Genomic DNA, 22,116 nt, shown 5'->3' with positions numbered 1-22,116 from the left:
TGTTCACTGTATGAAGATGTGATGTTGGAAACAGTAATATTGTGCCCGTGAAGAACAGGTGAGGAGAACAGCAGAAAAGTAGATCCATGTGCTCAGCGTCATCCTGAGAAAATCCTGGAAACATCTATCTTCAAAATTCTTTTAAGAAAAAAAAACTGTAATATCTGGAAACTCTTCATAGCTGATGATGTCCACTCAATGAACAAGAACCAGATGGGACTTTCCCTGAGGATCCTCCATAGTACCCACTCCTTGAATTCTTCCATAAAATAAAAATATATAGGATAGTCTTTGAAGTAGAGAATATATTTCAGTTGGGTTTTCCTTGAGCTAAAGTTAAGGCAGTCACCCACCTCTTCTGACAACCTTTTAAGAATAAATTGGTGACACCTAGTAGTTTTATCACACTGATGTGAAGACCCCTCTCATAAATCATCACTGTCACAGACTAAGTACCTTTCTTAAGCACTCTTGATACTACATCTCACAATGGATCTATATAGATCTACCTTGGTCTAGCTGTTCATGACTAAAGGTTTGTCAATGCTCACAGTATTCCTGTCTGGCTGGTGGGAATTTCACTTGGGCTAGTAGTCCCTTTGGCTTCTGTAACACCACCAAAATGTTTCTGAATGTGTCTTTACTTAGTATCCACAAGGTATTACAAGCCCATTTCTATTTTTCTGCCAGAACCTAAGCTACTCACCAAGGAACCCATCACTGTAGCACGATCACTGGTTCCCCAGGATGAATGTGTAACCCAAGAGGCTGTGCAGTCTTTCATGGTGCTAATGCTGCTGATTCCAATTGAACTTTAGTTTTAACCTAGTCTCCATCTCCTAAACATCTTTATTCTAACTCAGTGTCTTCTGATCAATTTGAATGTCTTCTAAACACAAATCCACAATTTTAGTTTCATTTAAAGCTAGAAACTTTAGTTTTCCTTTTATTAAAAAACATACAACTGGACTTAGTCCAGGAATAACAGAGAACAGTACTCCTCAAGCAGTAGTCATCCCATCTTCCCGTTTGGTGACAGAGCCAAACTGGGCACTCGTACATGGGTACAAGCTGCACCATGTGGGGAAGCTGTGGTGACTGGGTGTCCAATTTCTTGGGAACACATCTTGGAACTGGGTGTATCATAGACAGGTCTAGATGACAAATGCTATCAACAACACCTAAAATCTATCACCAGATTACGAAAAGAGATTTCAACTTCCTCTACCCCAATGCAACATAAATACTAAAGCAGAGAGTATACCCAGTTATCAATGGTGGAATCTCTATACAATTAGTAGAGAATAGTAGTATCAGAGAATACAAATAAAAGGCTTTGGTATTTCATCAGAAAAATATCCTTTGGCTTTTCTATAGATTTGATTCCTTTTGAACCTAATCCCCACTACTAAAATTTCAACACATTCCACTTATGATCATATCTACATATTATTACTATTTTACATTGTATAGTGACAGGTGGTGACTACACTATGATGAACGCTGAATTGAATAATGTATAGAATTGTCTAATCAATGTTGTACACTTAAAACTAACATAACATTTCATGTTAATTATAGTTCAATTTTTAAAATAACCAATTCAGGTTACTGGCATGTCTTAAAGTTTTTCAAAAGTACAGACAAACCAGGTACTTACACCCACAGAAAGTTCCAGCCTGCCACAAAACGTCCCATAGGAGTAGCATGGTCCTTGTCTGTTCATAAAGCAAGTAACGGTGGAGAAAAATGTGGACAGACCAAACATAAAGCAAGAGGAAGAGTTTATGGTCAGAAAACTTATGAACCTGTCTGATCTGCAATGAACCAAAAGCATAGATATCAACAATCCAGACCTGAGCAAATACTGTCAGAGAATGAACTCATAGAACCTAGGAAACGAAAAGGAACAATACCCAAGCAAATATCCAAATTTCAAGAACTTGATGTTTTTGATTTTAAGAGAGATAGCTGTATTATGTTACATAGGAGGCTATATATATATACACATACTTAAATCAAAATATAGAAGGTGAAGAAAATGTTGACTTATGGGTTAGGCAGAAGAGAGGGCTATATTGGAAACTTTGCTGCTGTTTTGTAAATGAATAAAATTCTATGATGACAAATTCTCTATTTAATTAGTATAAGTAGAAGGTCAAGCCCACCTAACACCACAGAGTCCAGGGAACACAAAGGCTAGTGGCCCCTGGCTTCTCAAACTACCGCATAGCTCAGGTGCAGGCACAGCTTAGGATTGCCAAGACCTAGGCACTTGTCTCAGACTTGGAATCAGAAGAAATCAATGTAGAAATATATTAAGAAAATTAATTAAGAAACTTTGGGAACATTAAGGAACTCTCATAGGCTCCACAGCATAATTCTGGCAATCATTCCTGTCTATAAATCTCAGAACATGATCTTACCACTTCTTGCCAATTCTTGGACCCACCTAATGTCCTTTCAATAAACTCCTTTTTCTGAACCAATTGGCTAGAGTTGGCTCATGTGCTTCCCAAGTAAGAACCCAGGCTGCTACAATTTGTAAAGAGTAATGAGCTATTTACTGATGTGATCCACTGAGTCTTCTACAGTGAAACAGTCCAGGTGCAGCCTGTCAACAAACTGGAAAAAATACTGATTTTTCAAGATAAAGTTCCAAAGTCATAGGTAACTTAACAGGTCTAGTCAAGTATGTTAAGTAAGACATACAGAATAGATGCTACTGATGGAATGCAAAATCCAAATGATTTAAATACAAAGGTGTATCTGATAACAGTATTTAAAAATCTGGATCTCCCCTCTTCCAGATGAAATATCTCAAAAAAACAAAAAACAAAAACAAAAAAGAAAAAAAAAAACAGAAAACAAAAAACACATTTATCTTTTCAAGCCTAGCAGTAAGCTGAAACATCAAACCACAAAACAAGGTGAGAAGAGTGCAAAGGCAGTAAAGGCTGAGTAGGAGTGTGGGAGGAATGCATAAAACTATAGTCAACACTGCTATATATTTGAAAGTTGCTAGAGAGTATCTTGAGTTCTCAGCAGCAGGGAAAAGAAAAACCCATGGTCCATATCTATATGAGATGATGAATGTTAACTAATTGTGATAATCCATTCAAAAAGTATGTAAATCAAGTCATGCCATGTACCCTAAACTTACACAGTGCTGTAGGTCAACTATACCTCAACAATGCTGGGAAAAATGAAAAATTGGTTCTAGGAGAAATAAGTTAAATAGTTAAAAACATTTTGGTCACTTTTCATTTATTTCTAATTTCACTGGAGTATGGTGAAAGAAATGTAGCTTGTGAAATCTCTATAAATTCTTCTATGGCAAAGTACAGCTTTACTTTTGTGAATTTTACAGACAATTTTAATGCAAGGGACATAAGTCATCACACACACACATATTTATGTATACTGTATATGCCATATGCCATACATATGTCATTAAAATCAAGCTACTGATTCCCCTTTTTAACCTTAAATTTTAGGTTCAAAAGTTTAATTATATATTTTTGGCATGCTGTCATATGCCTTAAACTTATTATTGATACAGGAATTTTTTTTTGATACAGGAATTTCTGATGGACTAACTATAAATCAAAGGAATTTTTTCCTACAAGGGAAATTATTGAGCCAATGATATAAATTACCATTTATTTATAAATCAAATCTATCTTATTTCAATACACTTGAAAATCCTAAATCCCCACTTAGAAACTGATATTATACTTATGATTTAGTGCACACAGATCACTCATATTCAAGGTGGCCAGAAACACATACACATATATATAGACACACACTTAAAAATTTCTGCAGTTTTAAAAATTTCATACTTTCAATGAAACATTTTCAATGTCTACTGAAGTGATTGCTTTGTAATAAATCACTTCCCAAATCTGAAATGTTTAGAGCACTCATTCTTAGCCCATTTGGCTTTATGCTCATTTGTACAATCATGGCTTCTTGCCTTTGAAGTAAGATTCAACATGCCCAATGAAACATCCTAGCGCTGGTGCTGGTTTTATCTATAATTTTGGGGGAAAGAAGCCTCGTCAGATCCCATTGCTAAATAAGAACTTTTCACCATTTTATGTCTTCTCCAGAAGGCTGTTCCTCTATCTGTCCATTCCCCGACTGATTGAAGTTCTTCTAGGGTGTGTGTAGAGCCAGTTTTCAGCCATCAACAACTGTTCCCCAGAAATTCAATCACTGCCATATGTTCTGTACTCTGGCCTAATCCTCAGAGATGGCTCCACTTACAGTCATCTCATGGGGACAGAATTTTACTAAGGGAAACTCCTATCAGATGTCACTTTCAGTTTCTCCTTTTTCCTCCAGAGAATTCATCCCTATTCTCTGGTCTCCCATTTAAACTCTCAGCTTACTTTTTACTAACTCTCTAGGATCAGAGGTTTCAGGCCCATGATAATCCACAGGATTAGAATTTATGATTTAGGGGCAAAGGCCGAAAAGACATATAACCCACATATTAGAAACCAACCAATAGCTACAAATCTTACCTAAAATTATTCTTGCAAGCTTAATTTAGGTGATGAGCACTTAGCTAGCCATGAGAGTGCCCTCCCACTCAGAAGACTTTCACTTAGGAAACATATTCCAGAGAAGGTAAAAAAAAAGAGAGGTAAAAAAAAAAAACTACATGGGGGTTGGGGTCCCTTAAAATAGAGCTCCTTGGGATGCCTGGGTGGCTTAGTGACTGGGCATCTGCCTTCGGCTCAGGGCATGATCCTGAAGTCCTGGGATCGAGTCCTCCATCAGGCTCCCTGCATGGAGCCTGCTTCTCCCTCTGCCTATGTCTCTGCCTATCTCTCATGAATAAATAATTAAAATCTTTTAAAAAAATAGAGCTCCTTTATACTGCTTTGGAAATATAAAAACATGCCCTCTACACAACCTGCATATTTTTAATTGCTCATATAGAACCCCTTCTGGCCTAAATTTCCAGTTCCCCATACCCAGGGAAATATTTTCTATGAGGAAGATCCCTGGGAATCCAAGTCCTAAGGAGTGACCTGCTCAAACTAATCCAAATAGAAATCCCAGAACTCTGAGCAATCTCTATCTAGTCACCTAGTCTTTCCTAAATGGTCAAAGATGGGAATCTTTGGCTTACTCTGTTTTTGACTCATTTTTACTCTCCATATTACTACAGTAAAACATTCCAAAAGAGAAGAAAACCAGGCATAAACTTAAAAATCAAATAGGTGTACCAAGAAACCATTCTGGATTTCAATTTCAATTCTGATCCATACACAAATATTACAATGGTTCTAGAAATTAATGTTTTATTCTCTTGGCCTGCATTTTTTTTTCACTTTATATCATGGCCATTTTCCTAATCTTTATGAAATCTTCACATATAATAGAAAGTGCTGGATAAAATAGATAACAAACTACCTGCCAGGGAAATCGTGTCATAAAATGATACTGAAATACTGTTTTCCAGCCTAGACTCTAATAACTAGCAATTTTCCAATTTTCTCAACATGCCCACCAGCGTTTGCATTCTCATTTACTCTTTATTGTTGAAGAAATCTACATCACTTTCAATTGCTCCATAGTGAGTTGCCCATTTAATGGTAATTTTCTCAGATTCAGGTCAGAGTGCTTTCTGCAAGGAAAAGTGCCAATATTTATTACTTATGTGGCAATGTGTCATAACAGCCAAGTTTGATTTTTTTAATACAAAATTGCTAAGCAAAAATACGTGCTTCATTGTTTTTCTTCTCCAGAACAAACTTCCAGATACACAACAAAAGGTTGATATTTGAAAGAAAACAAGAAGGAAGGAAGGAAGGAAGGAAGGAAGGAAGGAAGGAAGGAAGGAAGGAAGGGAAAGAAATGCAAGGAAAAGGAAAAGGAAAGAAAAAAAGAAATATACTCTGGCTGAAAGATTTCCAAACTAGTTACATTCATAGGGTTTCTCCTCAGTATGAGTTGCCTGATGCCTAATAAGTTTAGAACTATTAATGAAAGCTTTCCCACATTGATTACATGTAAAGGGCTTTTCTCCGGTATGAGTTCTTTGATGTACAATAAGTCGAGCACTCAAGCTGAATGTTTTTCCACACTGATTACATTCATAGGGTTTCTCTCCAGTATGAGTTCTTTGATGTTGAGTAAGGCATGAACTCTGCCTGAAGGACTTCCCACACTGATTGCACTCATAGGGCTTTTCCCCAGTATGAGTTCTCTGATGTACAACAAGAACATAACTCTGGCTAAAGGACTTCCCACACTGATTACATTCGTAAGGTTTTTCTCCAGTATGAGTTCTCTGATGCATAACAAGGTGAGAACTGCGATTGAAAGACTTTCCACACTCGTTACATTCATAGGGTTTTTCTCCAGTATGAGTTCTTTGATGTGCAACAAGCTGAGAGCTCCAGCTGAAGGATTTTCCACACTGATTACATTCAAAGGGTTTTTCTCCTGTGTGAGTTCTCTGATGGGCAACAAGTTTGTAACTTTGACTAAAGGACTTTCCACATTGATTGCACTCATAGGGTTTCTCTCCAGTATGAATTCTTTGATGTGCAATAAGTTTATAACTCTGGATAAATGATTTCCCACACTGATTGCACTCATAGGGCTTCTCTCCAGTGTGAGTTCTTTGATGTGCAATAAGTTTGTAGCTCTGCCTGAATGACTTTCCACATTGATTGCATTCATAGGGCTTCTCTCCAGTATGAGTTCTCTGATGCACAACAAGAACATAGCTCTGGCTAAAAGATTTCCCACACTGATTACATCTGTAAGGTTTCTCTCCAGTGTGAGTTCTCTGGTGAGAAACAAGGTGAGAGCTCCGGCTAAAGGACTTCCCACATTCATTACATTCATAAGGTTTCTCCCCTGTATGAGTTCTCTGATGTGCAACAAGATGAGAGCTCCAGCTGAAGGATTTCCCACACTGATTACATTCAAAGGGTTTCTCTTCAGAATGGTTTCTCATGTTTTGAGCAAGCGATGAACTCTGGGAGGTTTTACCACAGTCATATTGACTCTCTTCAACAGGTATTCTCTCTTGTTCCTTATGGGATATACTGTGGTTCAAAACTTGCCCACATTCCTTAAAATCTAAGGATGTTCCTCTTGCATGTATTTTCTGATGTGTATTTAGAGGTACATCATGATTAAATGATTGAATACTGTCACTAAATCCATAGGATTTATCTTCTGTTTGAGTTCTTGTAATCTGAATAAGGTGAACGTTCTGGGGAAGATTTCCACATTCATTATTCTCACAGAGTTCCTTACTGTCATCAATCATCTCATGACTGTTTACAATAGAATTATAATGCAACTTTTTAACATGTGAGGCATGTTTATGAAAATGGTTTCTTATGGGTACCATCTGGGGTGAAAGAAGACTGGAACTCAGACCACTTTCCTCTTCAAGTTCATCACTTTTATAGACTCTCTCATAAGTAATAGCTTTCCTGTGAGTAAATGCCATTTCCTTCAAAAGTGTCTCTTGTTTTTCCTGTTGCTTTTCCAACTGGTCCCTACAATCCTGAACTTGACATGAAGATAACCAAGGATCATCTCTTGTCAATCTTTCTAACTTCACTCCATGGGATGGTTCATCATTAAAAATGTTCTGTTTTGATGTTGATGCTCTCCTTCCAAGTGAGGTTGTCAAATCTAGAAGAAAACAAAATAAAACATCCTAGCCAAAAAATGTTGAAGTTGGAATACTGGGGGAAAAAAGCTGACAAGCAAATATCCAAAATATATATGGATTCATTTTCAGCTGTGGATCTATAACCTGGATTAAGAAAACAGAAGGGTGGGATGAAGCAGTAAGCAGAGAACTATCACAGCCCAACAGTACAATGATATTAAAATTCAGGGTTTCTGAATAAAAAGACTTTAGATACTAAATATCTCCATATTCCAAAATAAGATCACCCATGAACAATCTACAGAATAACAAAAATAATTTTGCAAATCTTAGCCAAAAAAAGAGTCCTTTCTACCCTGTTTAGTGCTAGACACATCTTCACTGAACTAGAGAACAGCATCTACATTTCCAGAAATTCCTGGCATGAAACCTGCTAGCATAGCTGTGTCAGAAAGACATGGGCAAACTACCTTGTGAACCAAGAAAAACAATGAGGGCACTGGTATCTCAGGTTTCCTAAATACCTTAGGGGCTATTATGGCCCAATAGATTCCCGAGGTTCCAAGTGAGAGAGAATGGAGATGAGCTCAGAAACAGAAGCCTATGTGGTTACGAGGTCAAGCAACAGAGAGTATACCTGGAAAAGGCAGCAATGTATACAGTCCAGTAGGAGTGGGAGATGGAGAAATATGTAGCATGGCCTATGGGGCTTTTTGAAATTAACCTTCAATATCTGCAATGATTCCTAAGTGTCTGTTTCTCACCTGGATATGTATGTTGGGAAATGTTTATATTCACCCCTTGCTCCCATAGGAGATTGGACCAACATAGGACTTAGGGTGTCTGCACTGGGGACAAAAGAAACTCACTGCAGAATTTGGTCCCAGCCTTTGGTTTTTAGTAAGTATTAAGACTGCACAAGCTCAAAACCAAGAAGCTATACCTTTGCAATCCTACAAGTTAAAAATGCAATCTTCATTGGGGAATAAAAAGCACAAATGCACTCTGTGTGTGGTCAAAAATCATTCTGACTTTTGAACTTCATAGCTCTTAATCAACTGGATCATTTCAATATACAAACTTCATTAATTCTTACCCCAAGAGACCAGGTCCCTGTGGTTCTCTAGGATCACATCTCTGTCCAGGATCCTCTGAGCAGGGTTCAAAGTGCCTTCTTCCTTTTGAGTGAAGTCCACAGTCACAATTTTGAAGTTCACTCCTTCCTAAAACAGAACACACATTCCTGCTCATCTGGACATCATTTTCTTCCAATGTTCACAAAGGAGGAAAAGTTTGACAAACAGAAGCAAGAACATTTGATGGCCTAGAAATTGTCCTGAGACTGTCCAAAGGATTATAGTTAAGGTGTACATGTGCCTTTTACATAAGCCCCTTTGGGTTTTGGATGCTGGATCTATTTATACAAGCCCAAAAAGGAATACCAGATCAGAACAGATATAAATTATTTTCTCTCTTGTTCACCTTGAAGAAAATGCTTCTTCTAATTATGCACTGGTGAATATAAAATTCCCCCTTAGGAATTCCCTCCAAATTCCCAAGAGGCTAACAAAACTGGGTCAGTATACTTTTTCTGTCAAAGGTCAGAGAGTCTACATTTCGGGCTTTGCAAGCCATACGGTCTCTATTACAACCACTCAGCTCTCCTGCAGCAAGAAAGCAGGCACAGAAATTATTTAAACACATGCGTGTGGCTTATTATGACAAAGTTTTATTTACAAAAGCAGGTGGTGAGTCAGAACTGGCCCACAGGCTTTACTTTATTGATGCTTGAAATAGAAGATAAAATGTAGACCTTGATGAAAGGCAGTATATATAGGTTAGGAGCACTGGATTTGGAAAAGAGATGGGTTTCCCCATCTATTAAAAGCAAAGGTCTGAATTTTAAAAATAGATATCTAATCTGACCATCAATCTTCTAAGAGTAGTTTATCTCATCTCTATTTATTAGGCTGAATCATACTCAACTCATTGGATTGTTCAGCGAATTCACTGTATGATATATGAAAAGCTATTAGCAGTTTACTAAACAAGAAGACAAAAGCTGGCAAATGGGCTAGATGGGTGATGGGTATCAAGGAGGGCACTTGTTATGATGAGCACTGGGTGTCGTATGTAAGTGATGAATCCCTGAATTCTACTCCAGAAACCAATATTGCACTGTATATTAATTATCTACAACTTAAGTTAAAAAGAAAAATTTTAAGATTAGATTTGAGAACTCTGAAAAATTAAGTGACTGCCAATGTAACCTATATCTTTAACTCTCAGCCTTGAGATGACAGTTGTGTGTTGTCCACACTCAGAGCTGCCCTGTAGAGCCTTTAGGGGACACACTGTCATTATTGTCATGTAGAGGGGGGTCTTGGACTGCCTCCTCTAAGCAAGACAGAACTCATTTCCAAGAATACTGGGCAGGAATTTTGATCCACTAAAGGGCTAACGGTGATTTGTCCTTGTCCAAAGGCAGCAAAGGCCAGAGAAGTGGAATGCCACTTGCCACGAAAGACTTTTTTAAGCACAGTCCTGAGCTGTGCTTCATGAACAGGATAAAGTCCCTGAATCCCACATAACTCCATGCAAAATGCTGCTGTTCTTGCATTTTTCTAAGTTGGGGCCTATATGTTTCACCAAAACCTCAAAAGTTTTCATGATTAGCCCCAAACAAGATTCAGAAATATCATTTGCACATTGCCACCTATGTCTGAACATGGATCTATAGGTATTTTCTCAAGCATCGGTTCATATTTCCTTTTAATAAACACTCCCCTACTTCTATAATGACAAAATCCTATAGCTTCAACATCATCACCAAATATTCCCTCTATATCCCTGTTAATGGAAACCTACATTTCCCCCAAAACCCTCTCCTCTGCAGGCTCTGCAGACTCATTATTGCTTGGCATCAAAAGGGGAGGGTGTATGTCTTCCCAGTTACATTGAAAGTCACTCCATTTACCTTACTTCTTGGATTTTTGTCCTACCAACTACTTGAACACCAACCCCCATTTCCTGAAAATGTATAATACCTCGGAGTTATCCTCTACTTCAACAACTTGTATTATCTCATCTTGTACTGTCTCTAACATTGATCTGTAGAGTGCTGATAATAAATAATATAAAACTAATTGACTTTTTAAAATATATATATTTATTTTATGGGGGAAAGAAAGAGAGAAAGAGAATTTTTTTAAAAGATTTTATTTATTTATACATGAGACACACAGAGAGAGGTAGAGACACAAGCAGAGGGAGAAGCAGGCTCCCTGTGGGGAGCCGGAAAAGGGATTTGATCCCAGGACCCTGGGATCACGATCTGAGCCAAAGGCAACACTGAACCACTGAGCCACCCAGGTGCCTCAGGGAGAGAGAATTTTAAGCAGACTCCATACTGAGCACAGAACCCAATGCAGGGCTCGATCTCACGACCCTGAGATCAGGACCTGAGCCAAAGTCAAGAGTCAGATGCTTGACTGCCCCACCCAGGCACCCCTAAAACTAACTGGCCTTAATGAGGCACTTCCTGTATGGTATCAGGCTGTGAGCTAAGCATGTTACATAAATCATTCATCTAATTCTCGCAAGGCCCCTGTGCAAAAATACTAGTAGCAGCACCTTTTTTCCAGATGAAGAGCTCGAAGGATAGAAAAATTAAAATGTATGTCTGAAGTCAGCAGCTGGGACATGGCCTCAGCTTTGTGTAACATGTTCTCAGTCATCAATGCCTAGTACTAGCCCAACTCCCAGCACGCCACTCTTAGGGTGAGACCTCAGACCTTGAAATAGCTAAAAAGCACTCTATCTCTCAAGTCACACAGACAGAATTCTCTGATTATATCAGATTGCTCTCCCTTATTCTTCTCATTCTTTAATGGTTTGGGGCCAGTACTCGATTCAAGTATCTACTATTACCATCCACTGGTCTATATTCTTTGCCTTCCCATTTAAAGCTCCTTTCATCCTCTCCATTTAATTATTTAGTTTAGAGTCCATAGATCATTCATTTTAATTTTTCTAACTGATATATTCAAAAATTATCTTTTTTTAAAAGATTTTTAAATTTACTCATTCATGAGAGACACAGAGAAAGAGAGGCAGAGACACAGGCAGAGGGAGAAGCAGGCTCCCTTCAGAGAACCCGATGTGGGACTTGATCCTGGGACCCCAGGATCACGACCAGAGCCAAAGGCAGACGCCCAACCGCTGACCACCCAGGTGTCCCATATTCAAAAATTGTCTTTTGGGATCCCTGGGTGGCGCAGCGGTTTAGCGCCTGCCTTTGGCCCAGGGCGCGATCCTGGAGACCCAGGATCGAATCCCACGTCAGGCTCCCGGTGCATGGAGCCTGCTTCTCCCTCTGCCTATGTCTCTGCCTCTCTCTCTCTCTCTCACTGTGTGCCTATCATAAATAAAAAATAAATAAATAAATAAAAAATAAAAAATAAATTGTCTTTTAATTAGTACCTCACCCTATGGGGCTTTCACTGAATGTACCTAACTGCAAGAGCGAATCTCAATGTCATATGATCTACAGAATGTAGTTTCCAGAATGTCACTGGGAAAGAAAACTCACAAAAGCAGCTGGATGGAATATTATTAGGGGTCACTATCTCGGACTGATCCTTTCAGACTGACCGCAACCCTGTTAATAACTCCTGAAGCTGCTGGTCTCTCATAATCCAATATTACTGTTTCAGCCTTCTCCACTCAAGTGGAGAAGTACGTCTCCATTCCAATTCCCACCCTCATGCCCAATCAATAACAACCTGATTGCTCATAGAGATTTCCAAGACTTTGAAGAATTCCCTCAACCCCATTCTTCCTGTACGGGTCCTCCCTCCTCTGCAGAGCCAACATGTTCACATGAATGAATTCAATTCCTATGGTGCTAAGCAAAGACTCTGCTTTGAAGTTTTAACTCCTCTCTCTCCTTTTTCTCCACTTACTTCTTCATGCAACCACTCAAAGAGAGTCAGATCTTTTCAATTCTTTAAAGGGAAAAAACAAAAAACAAAAAACCCTCAATCTCAAACTCCCTTGCAGCTATCATTGTCTTGGATCTTTGAGATGATAACTAAGTTTTTGTAAAAGTCATCCATGTGTACTTCTGTTTCCTCACTTTTTGCTCACCTCCCAGCTCAGTAACCTGGTCCCTGCTGCTGACTAGCCATGCACATTTCTCAACGTAGAGAGGCCAACTCACCTGGGATGGAATGGCCAGTGACCCGGCATCTTCTCTTTCAACCTTGATAATAATCTCCTGAGGAAGGAGAGAGTCCTGAGAAAGCAAAACAGATGAGTAAAAGGAAAATAACCAGGAAGCTAAGTCATGAATCAAAACTTACACTGTAAGTAGGGCTAGGATTTGAAAAACCACCTATTTGAACACATCCCACCTACAAAACTTTTGCTCCTCCCCATTGGTAAGTTCAAGCTTACCATGTAGAGAGACAGGAGACATCTAGAGGAGCAACGAGGCACCGGACATGGGCACTGTGGCTCTTCCAGGTGACCCTGGCCCAGCCACCTGCAAAATGGAAGTGAGTGACCCCAGACACTATGTGGGAGAGAAGAACTGTACCATCATGTTGTCGGAATTCCTGGATCACAGAATTACAAGCAAATAACACAGAATACAGCATGACTCAAGAATCGTCAAGAAAGAGGTCCAAAAATTAACTTCACAAAATGTTTGGCAAAAAGCATCACACACAACACAGGCACCACCCTCAGTAAGAATCTATAGAGTTAAGACTTGTTCTAAATCAGCAAAAGAAAGGTACCTTTAATAGTACAAGGCACAAAGGAAAATGCACATGCAACTCAATAGGAAGAAATAAAAATGGCCAGCGCATACATCAAAAAATGCTCACCTCTTTAAATCAGGTGATATCAAGTCTTTGTTTCTCTAACTACTTATCCATATATATTAGAGGCTATAAATTCATGCTGATGCCTCCAACTGCAATTCAATAACACACCTTATTCTAGCCTTACTGCTTTCCATTTCATATTTCTTGTTTGCCACAACTGTTGGGACGATCTTACTCAGGGAACACGGGTGCCCCTTCCCTTTAATCAAGACTGTGTCCAGCACCTTTTGGGTTAAAGTTTTCAGAAGGAAAACAAAAAGGAGACCAGTCTGCTCGGAGTCAACTCCAAGTCCATGTCCTTCCTCACCCCCAAGCAAGCAGCTGAAGCTATCACTGTCTCCTGGTTTCACTCCTCACACCTCTGGTGTTTTTTTTTTTTTTAAAGATTTTATTTATTTATTCATGAGAGACACAGAAGGAGAGAGAGGCAGAGACACAGGCAGAGGGAGAAGCAGGCTCCATGCAGGAAGCCCGATGTGGGACTCGATCCCGGGTCTCCAGGATCACACCCTGGGCCAAAGGCGGCACTAAACCGCTGAGCCACCCGGGCTGCCCACACCTCTGGTTTTTTAGCTGCTTCCACAACAGTGGGCTCCGGAAGAGCTGGACACTTATCTCTTGCTCAGCACAGCTTCACTGTGCTTAAATCAGCACTGACACAGATTGGGCACTTCGTACACTCGTGCTGCTAGTAAACCCCCACTGAAACAAGGGACATAGAATGTGGTCCCAGGAGGCACCAAATCCCTGAGCTCCCAGCGGCTCTGCTTGTTAGAACTGACGGGTACTCCTGTTTCTCAAAATGCAAAGCACTAGCCTTCAGAATCTGCTCCTGACCAACTCAAAAGCCATCTTGTCACAAAGTATATGAACACACACACACACACACACACACACACACACACCCCTACACCCACTCACTCTTTCTCACCACTCTGGATTACTATTTTAGGAATAGCTCCTGTATTTATATCGTAGCTCCTGCAGCTTCTTCCAGATGTTGTCACCAACCATCGGCCAGGTATGTTTCATCAGACACAGAGTATTCAACACAGAACATCTCATACAATTATCTAAACTTTTTAAAAAAAGATTTTATTTATTTATTCATGAGAGACACACAGAGAGAGGCAGAGACATAGGCAGAGGGAGAAGCAGGCTCCATGCAGGGACCCTGATGCAGGACTCGATCCCAGGACTCCAGGATCACACCCTGGCTAAACCACTGAGCCACCCAGGGATCCCCCAATTATCTAAACTTAAAAATATATATATTTACTTATTTATCTGAGAGAGATAACACAAGCAGGGGGAGGGGCAGAGGGAGAGGGCAAGAGAGAATCCACTCAGCCCAGAGCCCAACATGGGGCTCAATCCCAGGACTCAGAGATCACAATTTGAGCAGAAGTCAAGAATCAGACACTTAACCAATTGGGACCCTCCAGGTGCCCAATTATACAAACTTTTCTGAAGACACGAGTGATAGGTCTCTCTCACCACCACAGAGACTATGGTAATAACATTTAGTAAACTCGTTTAAGTTCACGGAGTTCACCAGAGATGGTCCAAGTGTTGACTGCCAGATGCAAATTCTGCTCCTTTCTTCTGGCCCACTGCTCAGTCTCATCATTCAGGCCACCTCTTCCAGGAAGCCTTCTCTGGTAGCACAACGTCTCATCTATTCTTCCCTTAGGATTTCTTAGCTGTTTTTATCAGATCTTTACTATAATAGTAAAATCACTCTCCCTGCATTATTGCTTCCATCTCTACACCTCTCCCCTGGGTCCTGAGTTCGGTGCTGTGAAGAATTGTGTATTTTTCATCTTTGTATTCACAGTATTGACGGACATAACTTGAGCTATCTGAATTTGACAGGTTTAGACATATGTGCAGGGTTTGGGGCATATGAGTGGTATTAAAAAAGCCTTTTATTTTTTTCACTATTAACTTATTTACTTTACAACTTTACTGAGGTACACTTGATAAAAACTGTATTTAAGGTGAATGATGTAATGTTTTCTATGTATGTGGACACTGTGAAACAAGTACCACAATCAAGTTAATTAACATATTCAGCATCGGCAGGGGGTTGGGGTGACTGGGGTGATGGGCACTGAGGGGGGCACTTGGCGGGATAAGCACTGGGTATTATGCTATATGTTGGCAAACTGAACTCCAATTAAAAAAAAAAAAAAAAAAAAAAAAAAACATGTCCAGCATCTCACAGTTATGATTTTTTCCATACGATGAAAACACTTAAGATCAACTCTGCGTGTTGAGACCAACAGGAGACAGGTGAGGCTCTATCACGCCCTTGGCAGGGTTTTGGTCTCAAGCCCTGAAGGCAGGCAGGGCCTTCCCTGGTCTGGCTACTCCCAATGTGTAAGTCACTGAAATCTCTCAGTTGATGGCCAGTAGCCTGGCTCACTAGACTTATATCTCTCATTTAGCACCAAGACTTGGGCTCCCTCAATTTCTCTCCCTGTCAGGGCTTTAACTGATACCCATCAGGCCCAAACAAAGCACTTATGCATCTTCTGATAATGACTAAAATTTAGTAGAGGACATTCAGAGTTCAGAAGTGTGCTGGCCAGCTTTCAAGAGGGCCAATGACCTCTCAACATCCCGAAACTCACACTCTATGTAGTCGTTGCCCACATGGTATCAGGATGGGTCTGTGTGACCAACAGATTACAGAAGAAATGATGCTGAAATGCCTGATAGCTCCGTTGGTTAAGCATCTGCCTTTGGCTCAGGTCCTGATCTCAGGGTCCTGGGATCAAGTCCCTCATTAGGCTCCCTGCTCAGTGGGGAGTCTGCTTCTCCCTCTGCCCTTCCCCTGCTCATGCTCTGTCTCTCTCATATAAATAAATCTTAAAAAAAAGAAAAAGAAAAAGAAAAAAAGGAAAAGAAAAGAAAAGAAAGAAAAGAAAAGAAAGAAAAAAGAAAAGAAAAGAAAAGAAAAGAAAAGAAAAGAAAAGAAAAGAAAAGAAAAGAAAAGAAAAGAAAAGAAAGAAAAGAGGGATGCCTGGGTGGCTCAGTGGTTGAGCATCTGCCTTCGACTCAGGGCATGACCCCAGGGCCCTGGGATCAAGTCCCGCATTGGGCTCCCTGCATGGAGCCTGCTTCTCCCTCTGCCTCTGTCTGCCTCTCTCTCTCTTTGTCTCTCATGAATAAATAAAATCTGAAAGAAAGAAAGAAAGAAAGAAAGAAAGAAAGAAAGAAAGAAAGAAAGAAAGAAAGAAAGAAAGAAAGAAAAGAAAAGAACAAGTGATGCTGTGTCACTTCTGAGATCAGATAAAAGATACTGTGGCTTCCGCTTTGGCTGTGTGCAGTTAAGCTCTCTCTCTCTTTCTCAGGTCCTTTGCTCCAGGAGAAGCCGGCTGCTGTGCTGTGTACGTCGCTGGAGAGAGGTCTATGTAGTGTGGAACTGAGGCCTCTCATCAGCAGCCACATGAATGAGCTGGCAAAGGAGTCCTCCTACCCAGTCAAGCCTTCTGAAGAGAGCAGCCCAGGCCAACAAGTTACTGCAACCTTATCAGAGATGCTGAGCACCAAAAACATCCAGATAAGCTGCTCCCAGGTTCCTGACCCTGAGAAACTGTGCGATCATAAAAGCTGGTTGTTTTAAGCTGCTATGTTTTGGGGTGTGAAGCTACATATGACTACTACAAGAAGGAAGAGGTTTCTGCTTTTCCCATGTATCCTTGAAACATACAAGAAGCGCATTTCTGTCTGTGAGAACTCGGGTCATCTTTCTCCCCACCACCTCACACGGGGCCTAACACCGGTTAGGCAATCAATAGATATGTGATGAAAGTAATAATTATAATGAACAGGTTGCTAGTTCAGTTGTGTAACAGAAAAAAATGGCAAAAGGGCTATTCCTCCCCCCTGCCCCTTGCCCAGCTCACACATGCTCCTCTCTCCCTAAGTAAATAAATCCTTAAAAAAAAAAAAATCATTTCTAAACACTATTTACTTAATATAGGTCGTATGTATCTTTGTACATTGGGAAATATGCATTATCACATCAATGGCCACAGCATATTCCATTTCATGGTCTTCGCATGACTCTTTAACACTCCTCTTGCATGGCACACTCTCAGATATTTTTTGCAATTACTCATTTCCAAGCAAAACTGGGAGTTACTGGCCACAAGGGAATCAGTACACTAGGGACCTCTGATACAGCCAAATTCCTCCGGGAAATAATTATCTGGGTTAAAATGGTGAGGAAATGCAGGGAGCCTCCTAAAATGTATAGTGTAAAAAGTCAGGAGAGCCCAAAAGCCCCCCAGAACACTGCAAAGAGAGCCAGGACAGCACCCAAGCCTAAAGGGCGGGTTGTGGGGTATGGGTGGGAGCCAGCCCTGGGTCTCCTAGAGGAAGGGAAGCTCTGCTCACCTGTGCACAGGTCTTCATGGGCTCTGGGGGCTTCTCATCTCTCTCTTCCATGCTCTCCTCCAGGCACAGGCAGGGGGCTGAGATCCCGAGCTGCAATGGTAAAAGCCCTGAGTGGAGCATCCTCACATAGGTCTGTGGCAGCCTCCCCACCCTCAACCGCATTAGTCTCTACTTCTAGGATCCAGTCCTTGTGGCAAGAGTGCCTCTAAATGTTTCTGCCTGAAGAGCTGTGCATGCACCTAGAGTCCCTCAATCCCTTGCCCAGACTAAGACTCTGCAGCTCCAACCTGGTGCCTCTATATCACAGGCCTCTGGACCCCCTAACCATAAGTCATGCCCAAACACAGCCTTCTGCCAGCCACCAAAATCTGCAATACACACCCATCCCTCCCTGCCCCACTGGGTTCTGGGATCCTCACAAATGCCCAGCACATTGAGGACCACCTAGTGTGCACTCCTCCTGTGCCATGATGTCAATCTGCAGCCCTAAACCAGCACCTCTTCCAAGGGCAAGGAGCAGGGCTCCTGATTCTGATGACCCAGAATCATACTCCCTGACTGAATGCGTAAGGTTCCTGACACAGCCCCAGCCCTCCCAGGATCCTACCCCTCCATTAACCTGGCTTGACCCTCCAGCAACCTGTGATGAATTGCTCCCTCTTCCTACTCAAACAGCCAAGCATACGCACATAGCTCAGGTGCACCTAGGGCTTCGTGCCTCCGCCATTCTGGGGTTCACTGGCCCTTACCAGAGCAGCACCAGCCTGATTCCCAGCCACAAACCCTCCTGAGCTCTGAACATGTAGCTCAGACCCGGTCCCTCCACCAAGATGGATATATCCTCAGGCCTGAATCAGCAACAGAGGCGGCATGGGCCTGGGAGCTTCCTGACCAACAGCAGCACAAATCACCCCCTCCGAGGCCCAGAATGTGGACCTCAGCTGTCTTTGCACCAACTTGATATTCCTAGGTCTGAGACTAGAACAGCCCCCCAGCAAATCCCAGCCCACACACCATCTTACCAACCCTACTCCATCTCTCCCTCTTACCCACACCTCTGCAACCCTACTAGATTCCCAAACACTATAGTGTGGTTTCACAATGCAGCTGTTTCCTGAACTTGCACATACCATTTCCTCCATCAACATCCACTGGTCCCTACTTGAGCCCCACCTGCCCAGATTCCTGTCAAATGTCTTTCTGGGCACCTGAAGCTGGGGCAGATCCTGTCTTCCCAGCAACCTGGGTACCACCAGGCTGTGATTAGTGCACCATCTGCCCAAAGACCTCAGCACCCTCTAATTCCCACCTCTAGCCTGTTTCCTGTCCAAATACCTATATGTTTGTACAAGGGGTCATGAAGCAGCCCAGAACCTGCAGGTGCTCCCTCCACTCACCTGGGCATCCCCAGGCAGAATCAGGGTCCTAGGACTACCCGTGCCTCCCCATTCTGCTCAAATACCAGGCGTTCCAAGACCAGAACCTGCAGCTCCAGCAGCGATTGCACCGGGCCACCTCCTGCTGGCACACCCTGGCACACGCAGAGCAGGCTCACACCCAGCAACCTGCATCCAGGACCTGGGCCTTCCACCAGCCCGAGAGTACTGTGCAGTCCCTGCTTCTGAGATGAGAAGCTGCATCTCCCACTCTGCACCTCAATACCCGGGATACCTCAAGTACCCACAAGCCTCTGTGAGGCCTCTAGGGTCACCTGCCCCACTGCCTGCTCACACACTAGGATATCAGAACACCCAAATAGTAGCTTGAGCAAAGAACTCCAGAGTCAGCCCCAGGACTTGGGACTCACCATCTGGGGGTTCTCAAGCTGACGACAGAGCAGCTCCCATGGCAACCAGGTCCTTTTGCTTCCTCCAGTCCAAATGTGAGCCCCTAGATGCCACAGAGTACAGCCCTCTCCAGGTCCAAATCTGCAGCCCATACTCTCTCTCTACTAACCTGGGCATTCTCATGCCTGCAACCAGAGTGGCCCCTAAGCAAATGTTCTGCGAATGCCAATATTATAACCATGCTGGCAGCACCCCGCTTCCTTATCAAACAGCTGTCAATATCATGCAACTACTGCAGCTCTGTCCTTCTTCGATGCCAATTCTACACCTCCAACCCAAAGTCTATACCAAACTTGAATGCCCCAGCACCCTGCACTATCCTACCTGAGTCCCAGGATTACCAGTCCACATTTCTGCTTCCCGTTCAAACACCCCCAGCACGTGCAGGGAGCACTCTGCCTAGACCCTGTCTCCAGCCCTGGTCCCTCCTTCAACCGAGGAGTCTGCAGCCACCAGTGATTCTCAGATAGTTCGTTCAAGTAGCACCACTTCTTCTGGAGCAAGAATCTGCAACTCAAACCTGGTCTCTCCACTACCCAGGGCGCCCCCGGGGCCCCAAGACAATCCCCAGAATCTCACCTCCCACCTCATGTTTCCTACTCACACGCTTGCTCAAAATACAGGGACAGTGGGACGTCTGGGTGGCTCAGTGGTTGAGCATCTGAGCATTTGGCTCAGGTCGTGATCCCGGGATCCTGGGATCAAGTCCCGAATCCGGCTCCCCACAGGAGGCCTGCTTCTCCCTCTACCTATGGCTCTGCCTCTCTGTGTGTCTCTCGTGAATAAGTAAATAAAATCTTTAAAAAAAAATGCAGGGACAGTAGCAGAGCCCCTCTCCTCCTGATCTGCTTTTGAGTACTCTATCATCCTGGGATTCGGTCCTCGGATCCTGCACTAAACCGCCCTGGCATCGCAGGAAGGGAAGGCGGGGCTCTCAGGATGTCCCCACATCTCTGCATGTGGCCTGTCTTCAACCTGGGCATTCTCAGGCTGGGACAAGAGCACCACCTGATCAAGGACTCGCACACGCCCTCAGTCCCGAATCCCCAGCTGCACCATCTCCACCTACTTCGTGGACCCGAGGCTGAAGCACCGATCGCGCAGGTCCGAGGTCGCCCATTCACGCTCCGAACCCCGGGTTCCCGCCTACGCCCTGCGCATGCGCGCACAGCGCCGCCCCGCCCCTCACCCACCTGGGCGTCCACGGGCTCGCGGCCCAGGCCGGGCCTGTCCCAGCTTCGGTGACCGGCACGGCTCTGCGGCAGGACGAGGTCGGGTTAAGCAGCGCCTTGAGCCGTTTCTGCACACCACAGACTCGGGGGACGTTAGTTCGGCCCCCGGCTCTAGTCGGCATCCACAGGGCCGCTCGGCTGACGTCCGAGCCCAGGTGCGCGGCGACAGCAGACACCGGTGCGCGGGACAATGGCTGCGTTTCTGGCCGAACCCGGAAGTGCGTTTGGGCTGGGCGAGCTGGGACTACAATTCCCAGAAGCCTCAACGGCGCCGGCGGCGATTCGGCGGGATTCCAGCTCCTCCAGGAGGCGAGCGTGGGGATTACCGCTAGCCGCCTGGGGTTGGGGTCGATGGTGGGAGCTGCGACGGTGGGAGCTGTCCGCGTTTCTGCGGGGCGAGGAGACGTAGGACCTGGAGGCCCAGGCCTAGGCTCCGATGCGTGGGCAGTGGCTGCCTGGCCTGGGGCCCGCTGGACGCCCAGGAGCGGCCGTGGAAACAGGATCGGGATGAAAGGGCGGGGACCCCTCCCGGGCTTCCCGCGAGGTCTCCGTTTTGGTCCTCAAGCCCCAAAATAGTGGCTTCAAGCCCAAAGATAGTGGCTACAAGCCCGTTACACAGTCCAGTGACTTCCTGTCAGGTCCTTCAAGAATCTGGCCTGCTGATATGTTTTTATAGATCATAATAGTAAAAAGCAAGAATCCTTTTGCTTTTTAAATGGAGTTCTTTCTCTGCCTGTAAGACTTCATGGATCTGTACTCTACCCCTCCCCTTCGCTTTTTGCCTCATCTCAGTTCCAGCCACGCTGGCCTTTCCACCTTCTCTAGAAACTCCGTTAGGCTCCCACCTTGTACGTGCTGTTCATGCTGGCCGGCAGCTCCTCCTTTGAGGATTCCCCTGGATTCTCTCCATCTGCTCTTTAGGCAGATGTCACTCTCTCATGAGGCATTCCCCCATAAACCCTTGTAAACGCGCAAACCCTTCGCTCGCCATGCACTCCCTGGCTCCCTTCTCATCTTTATTCTTTAGAGAACTTTTCACATCTAACCTAATATATGTTGTAGGTATTCGCTTGGTCGGTTGT

The 22,116-nt window shown here is 43.3% G+C and overlaps 1 protein-coding gene across 3 annotated transcripts; it reads right to left on the bottom strand.

Moving 5' to 3' along the window:
• Positions 1-3,322: 3,322 nt before the first annotated feature.
• ZNF180 (zinc finger protein 180) lies at positions 3,323-21,261 on the bottom strand. Of its 3 annotated transcripts, none has more exons than XM_072774908.1 (5): positions 20,996-21,261; positions 17,956-18,045; positions 12,879-12,953; positions 8,754-8,880; positions 3,323-7,677 (listed from the first exon to the last, which is right to left on the bottom strand). In XM_072774908.1, exons 2-5 carry the CDS (start codon positions 18,004-18,006, stop codon positions 5,936-5,938), a joined length of 1,995 nt encoding a protein of 664 aa, XP_072631009.1. In that variant the 5' UTR covers positions 18,007-18,045; positions 20,996-21,261; the 3' UTR covers positions 3,323-5,935. The 3 variants fall into 3 exon arrangements, with proteins under 3 accessions (XP_072631009.1, XP_072631000.1, XP_072631018.1); XM_072774899.1 differs by lacking the exon at positions 20,996-21,261 and adding an exon at positions 20,872-20,948; XM_072774917.1 differs by lacking the exon at positions 20,996-21,261 and adding an exon at positions 13,115-13,202 and having other exon boundaries at positions 17,956-18,004.
• Between the last annotated feature and the right edge of the window lie 855 nt (positions 21,262-22,116).

This window comes from Canis lupus, chromosome 1 (assembly GCF_048164855.1).
Source record: "Canis lupus baileyi chromosome 1, mCanLup2.hap1, whole genome shotgun sequence".
Lineage (NCBI taxonomy): Eukaryota > Metazoa > Chordata > Mammalia > Carnivora > Canidae > Canis > Canis lupus.
The sequence above is the reverse complement of the archived record's forward strand: the minus strand, read 5'-3'. Positions and strand labels throughout refer to the sequence as shown.